This window comes from Corvus brachyrhynchos, unplaced genomic scaffold (genome assembly GCF_000691975.1).
Source record: "Corvus brachyrhynchos isolate BGI_N302 unplaced genomic scaffold, ASM69197v1 scaffold52, whole genome shotgun sequence".
NCBI lineage: Eukaryota > Metazoa > Chordata > Aves > Passeriformes > Corvidae > Corvus > Corvus brachyrhynchos.
The window spans coordinates 820,764-826,763 of NW_008237221.1; the positions used below are offsets into that span (position 1 = coordinate 820,764).

Genomic DNA, 6,000 nt, shown 5'->3' on the forward strand with positions numbered 1-6,000 from the left:
GTGTCTGCTTTACGTACTTAAAGTGGAGCACTTTGTGTTTTATCCTTCAAGGAGCACAAGTGAGTTTTATCCTTCAAGGATCCTGATGCTCCCATGCTCTCAGGACCTCTGTGAGCAAGAGGCAGAGCACCCACAAGGTTTCTGAGGGGGGAAGGTAGACACCGGGGGATCATCAGTGCTGATTAAAGAACAGAAGCAGCAGAATGTGCCTGAGAACGTGGGGGCTCAGGAGTCCCCATCAAAGCCCGTTTGGACGGGCTCTGGAGGAAGGAGACACGGAGCAGAGGATGTCCTCGCTCTGCTTCTGTCAGCTCCCAGCAGCTCACTGAACAAATCAGGTTTCCCTCTCAGATCGGCGCATGACAGTGGATGGCATTTAGCAGATGGCATGTGTAATGGGACTGTCACACCGCCACAGGTTTGGAAATAAAGCTGGGGAGGCAGTTAATGAATACACACTTCTCATTTCAAGGAATTCTTTCTGTCCCTGTCAGGCATTAGGCGCTCAACTTGTGAGTGTTGAAAGACTTCTGATGTGTGTGCATTAAAAGACGCAGTCTAGCATGTAACTGGGTTGTTTTACTTTAAAAACTGGCATTGAAATAAGCAATTTATGTCATTCCTTAAAAAGTGACTTTTTCTTCTTGATAACTTTCAGCCTGCTCACAAGTGAAACGTGTTCTTTAACTGGAGTGTTGTCATTGAGAATATTTAATATCAAGAGTAATTCTTCTCACAGAGATGATTCTACTCTGTAGTTTTCTGTCTTTACCATTTTTCCTTCTTTGTTAAAAAATAAAAATTAGGCAAGTCAAAAATCTGGTTTTTCAAGGATACTTATTCATTTTATTTTTTTTTTAATTTCATATTACCTCAAACAATATCTTTATGTAGGACTTCACTTAAAAACATTGATCTGGGGAGATGACAGTAGCAGTAGTTAGTAGTGAGAGACTAAGGAAACACAATATGTAATACATGTAATTTTCTAAACTACACACTAGAATCTTTATTTATTTATTAGGTTCTCACAGCTTTTTCAATGCCAATAAAAAAAAGGAAAAATAAATTAGAAAATATAGGGATTATATGCATTGTATTTCTCTCTCTATCCCTTTCTTTTTGTTGGCATTTTGGTGTTAATTAACGGACTGCTCTAGCTCCAACTGGAGTCATTTGGGAGGATTCCTTTTATTTTCAGTGATGATTTTATCATGCCCATGTTTATTAGGTTTGTTGCTTTTCCAGCAGTCTGGCTTCTGGGACTGCAGGGAAAAAGCAGGGCAGATTTATAAATAAATACAGTCAGCATATCAATGTATATCAGTAGGAGAAAGGTAAATTTATCTAAATCCTGGTGAGTAAACCTGTTTTCCTTTGTTCATTATAATCCACCTTCCTGCATTCTAAAAATGAATTGGATTGTCAGGGGAGAAGATTCTCAGTTACAAAGAAACGAAAGTCAGGCTGCCATGTTAGTCAGCTTAATTATAAATAAAATATTTTTCTGCCTTTTCTCTGTCCACGTGAGGTCTGGATGAAACACTCCTGACTGCCTGCAGTGGGATGCGGGCTCTTGGCAGCACAGGGAAAACCACTGACACAATTATAGCGCCTCAAAGCTTTTCTTGCTCTCAAGAACTTATTTCATGCACCACACCAGTATGAATGGCTCACCAGCACCTGCTTTTGCCATTTGTGTGCACACTCTCAGTTACAGCATTGTAGGGGCTTTTTCTCAGCCAGCCCTGCACAAATTGCTGTTGCACAAGCGGTGATCCCACAGGATTTGCTCGTAGGTTGAAGGGCTTAAGAAGGCACCTTAAAGGGGTTGGAATCTCAGTGGATATCAGTCTCTTAAAGCTTAAAGAATGTTGGGTTTTTTGATATTCAGTGTTCTGTTTCAGGTCCCTCACAACAAGAAAGACATTGAGGTGCTGGAACATGTCCAGGGAAGGGCAACAGAGCTGGGGAAGGGTCTGGAGCACAATTCCATGAGGAACAGCTGAGGGAGCTGGGAGTGTTTTAGTCCGGAGAAGAAGAAACTCAGGGGAGACTTTATCATTCTCTACAACCTCCTGAAAGGAGGTGTAGCCAGGTGGGGGTCGGGCTCTTCTCCCAAGGAACAAGTGATAGGACAAGAGGAAATGGCCTCAAGTTTCACCAGGGGATGTTTAGGTTGGATATTAGGAAAAATTTCTTTTCCAAAAGGTTTGCCAAGCATTGGAACAGGATGTCCAGAGAAGTGATGGGGTCACCACCCCTGGAGGTGTTTAAAAGACAAGTAAATGTGATACTGAGGGACATGGTTTAGTGGTGAACTTTGCAGCGCTGGGTTAATGGTTGGACTCAATCATCTCAGAGGTGTTTTCCAACGGAGATGATTCCACGGATTTATGATTCTGGGATCTTCCCACAGACACGGCATGGGAGCCTCCTGGCCCTGCTATTGGGACCTTTGCTGGGCACACGGGTTTCCCCAGCTGCTCACACTCGCTGCAGTTGTACCACGTTAAATTATGGGGAAAGCAAAGGAAAGTAAAACAGTCTCTGAGGTGAAGAATAACATTCCATCACTGCAGGGCTATTTCCACCTTCCTGGGCAGTACTGTCAGGCTCAAGGGAAAATCTACGAACAGGTATGGGAGCAACATGTGAGTGGCTGTCCTGGGTCAGCCCACCTGGGCCCAGTGTCCTGTCTCCAAGAGCAGTCACCAGATGACAGCTGGAAAACAGGGAGAAAGAAGCTGACAACTACAATATGAACTTGATCTCGTGTACCATCCCATTTTTCTATCAATCAGCGACTTGATGACTTTCTGAACAAGAGGATGAACCCAGATCACTGTGCTAAGGACAAAAGGACCCTAGAGCATCCTCTGGTGAAGACTGTGGCATCCTGAGTGCTGCAGCATCCTGTGGTAGTGAATTGTGTGGTTCACTCATGTGCACTGCATAGTAATGATAATTCTCTTTGTATAGCACTGACTGATTTCAATACCCAAATGTTGCATTTTAAGACAGAAAATGTGGCCTTTTTCAGTGTGAGAGACAAGCTAGTGTTTAATTCATTAAGAAAAAAATAATTTGCAAAACAGCAACATTTATCCATAGCATACAAAATGTAAATGCTTTGTGCTGTGATGTTTGGGCATCATTAGAATAATTTTAAAGGCGAGTGATTTAATTGTGTTTCTGCTAATTATAATGTTTACAAATTAGCGAAAGATGCATTTAGTGGTCTGTTGGGAAAGGGCTTTGAAACCTCACATGTCTTTGAGTCTACAGTACTGTCATTTAGTCATAAACTCTTTCTAATACCAGGGTGATTTGCTTTTTAGATTAGTCTTGCATGAAAAACGAGTCTCAAGAGCCCTCAGCTCCATGGAATTCAAAACCAGGTTCACGTGTGTCTGTGTGTGCTTTGATAGAAATTTAACCAAGTTCTTTTCTTCTCCTTTTCAAGGTCCCCGTGTCCCGATGGTGACTGTTCACAACACAACGGATGCACAGAGTAAGGGCGGGCTTGAGCTTTGCAATCCTTCAAACAAAAGTAGCTGGGCAGGACAGTGAGATGTAGCTGCTCTTTGCTAAACTTACCCTCCTGGGGAGCCCAGACTCTGCCTAAATGGAAGTTTTCTGCAAGGCAAAGGGACTTGCAGGGCTGTTGTGCTGCCATCACAACAGCTGCTGTTTGGGGTAAAAACACACAGGTTGGGGCATGATGTTTGTTATCCTCTTTCTCAAAAAAATGCACAATTCAAATCCCTCTCAGTCTTTTTGTTAGTCTTCCACTGATTTTGTTTTGAGTCCCATATATAAGAAATAAGATAATAAGATAAATGTAAGAAATATTTAGCCTAATCTGTGGTTTTAATAAAATCACTCTGATATGAATTATCAGAGATAATGGAGTGAGCCTCACAAGTGGTGCCTCTGCCTGGTTCCCTGACCTGCCCACAGAGATTGTAACACTTACTATTTGGTAAAGCTTTTTCATGCTAATGATTTGCATCTACATCAGTGCAAAGCTGTAATTATTCCAAAAATAGGTTTCTTCCCTCAAAATATTTGGCACTCCCTATAGCCATTACCAGGCTGGCAATGTGGAGTCCAGAAAGCCATGGAGTTTCTGGGGTTCCACTCTGGTGGGATGTGGCATTGAGTCTCACGTGAAACCAAGATTTATCTTCTCCCATCGTTTTAATGGGAAAACATCATCTTTTGTTTTAGCAAAGAGTTCAGCCCATCCTTAACTGCAGTTAGGGACTTCAGGCACTGATATGACGCAAATAATAAGCAACACCTTTATTCTATTTCTATCTGCTTTGTACATGGTCAATACCTGTTTATCAAGTATCAGTTTCACTTACCTGCACTTACAGCAGCTCACTGCTCTTATCTCAAAAGAAAAAAAAAAAAAGAGTGAGCAAACCAAGAGATTTGGCACTCAAACTAAAGGTTTACTGTGAAATGCTGAGCTGCTTCATTTCCCACTGAGGTAGTCAGTGTGACAGGAAAGACTCTCTGCACAAGGGAGTGTCAGCTCCTTCTTCTTCCCAGCAGAGCGTGAGCTTGGCAGTGCCCTCCCCAAGTATAACCCCAGAGCAGCCCAGCTGATGCCCATGAGGCACTTCAGCCAGGAGAGTTTCTTTGCCCTGATCTGCAGCTCCAAAGTCACTTTCTTTCTCCCGCACTTTAAATAAAACACCTTAATTTTACTGCCAAGATGGAGATGTCTGACTGGCTATATCAGCATGGGACAGTGCTCTCATGAGTGGTGTTATACCCTCCTGTATAGTTTTACAAAATACTTTTAGGTGAATAAAATGACAGAAAATATAAAACAGAAAGAGTGAATGAAGGGCTTTAAAAAGTAAAACAAAACACACCAGGACTAGTTTTCCTTTGACAGATGCATATGGGTAGCATCTATTACACAGAGAACTCAATCTACTCATGTGCAGAACACATTCTCTACTGAAATTCATGATCTTCTGCATACAATTACCATTTCCCCTGGTTCTTTTCTTTTTTCCCCCCTCATTCTTTTGCTTTTGAATGAAGGGCAACTGACAGTTGCATGTTACTGAATTTACTTATTTAATATGAGCCCATTACTCTATAAAAGGGAGTTTGCCTCTGTATTCTGCAATAATCTGATAATAGTGAGTTGCACTGAATATTAGAGTGTGCTTACATTTAATTAAGCAATGACCATTTGTACTCCACAGACTCAAGCTCCCTGTGGTCCTAAAGCAAAAAGGATCGTCCTTTAGGAGATATGCCAATCTTTTTTATTTCCTTCACAGTCTTCCTGGCTTTCTGTGAATGCAATTATATGAACAAATAAAATGGCTTGACTAAATTCCCCTACGTGCCAAGCCCCTTTCTGCTGATAAAGCTACTTGTGTGTGCCATAATTAAATGAGAATCTTAATATTTAACTAAATGTAATAGGCTGTTGCTTTGACACTTTTGTGGGGGTTGTGGTTTTGATAAAGAACCAGGCTTTGCAGAAGCAGGGTGAATATTCACTGAACCAATATACTACTGCTGAAAGGTCTCTGAAATGTGTTAACTGGGAAGGGCAAGTTTTTGTCTGCCTGTCCAGCAGAGATGGGCAGTGAGAGCAGGATAATCAGGTACCAGAAGTGTTATTTGAGGAGCTGGGGTTACATGTCTATTTCTGGGGTTACATATCTATTTATCAGTGTGTCTCAAAAGGGAAGTTACATTCAGTGAAACATAATGTGGTGTGAAATCTCACACCCTCCTTGGGTTCATGTGGCAGAGATAATGCCCTGGATCCCCCTGGTTCACACCCAAACTGATGCCAGGGGAATGACCACTGATGACAGACTCCCCAGACCAGGATCTACTCACCCCAGCCCTTGAATCCTTCCTCCATGGGGCTTAGGATCTTTGCCATCACATGGAGACATTTCCCACCATGTAAGATATACAACCTGAAGTGTCTCCTAAAGAGGGGCTCTTTCC

The 6,000-nt window shown here is 42.1% G+C and overlaps 1 protein-coding gene across 4 annotated transcripts in view; it reads left to right on the forward strand.

The window, feature by feature from the left end:
- DPP6 (dipeptidyl peptidase like 6) overlaps positions 1 to 6,000 on the forward strand; it is a 540,742-nt gene that overhangs the window by 524,002 nt on the left and 10,740 nt on the right. For all 4 annotated transcript variants that reach the window (XM_017728903.1, XM_017728904.1, XM_017728905.1 and 1 more), the window contains exon 17: positions 3,467 to 3,514. In XM_017728903.1, coding sequence (XP_017584392.1) covers positions 3,467 to 3,514 — 48 coding nt within the window. The remainder of the gene's footprint in view (positions 1 to 3,466; positions 3,515 to 6,000) is intronic.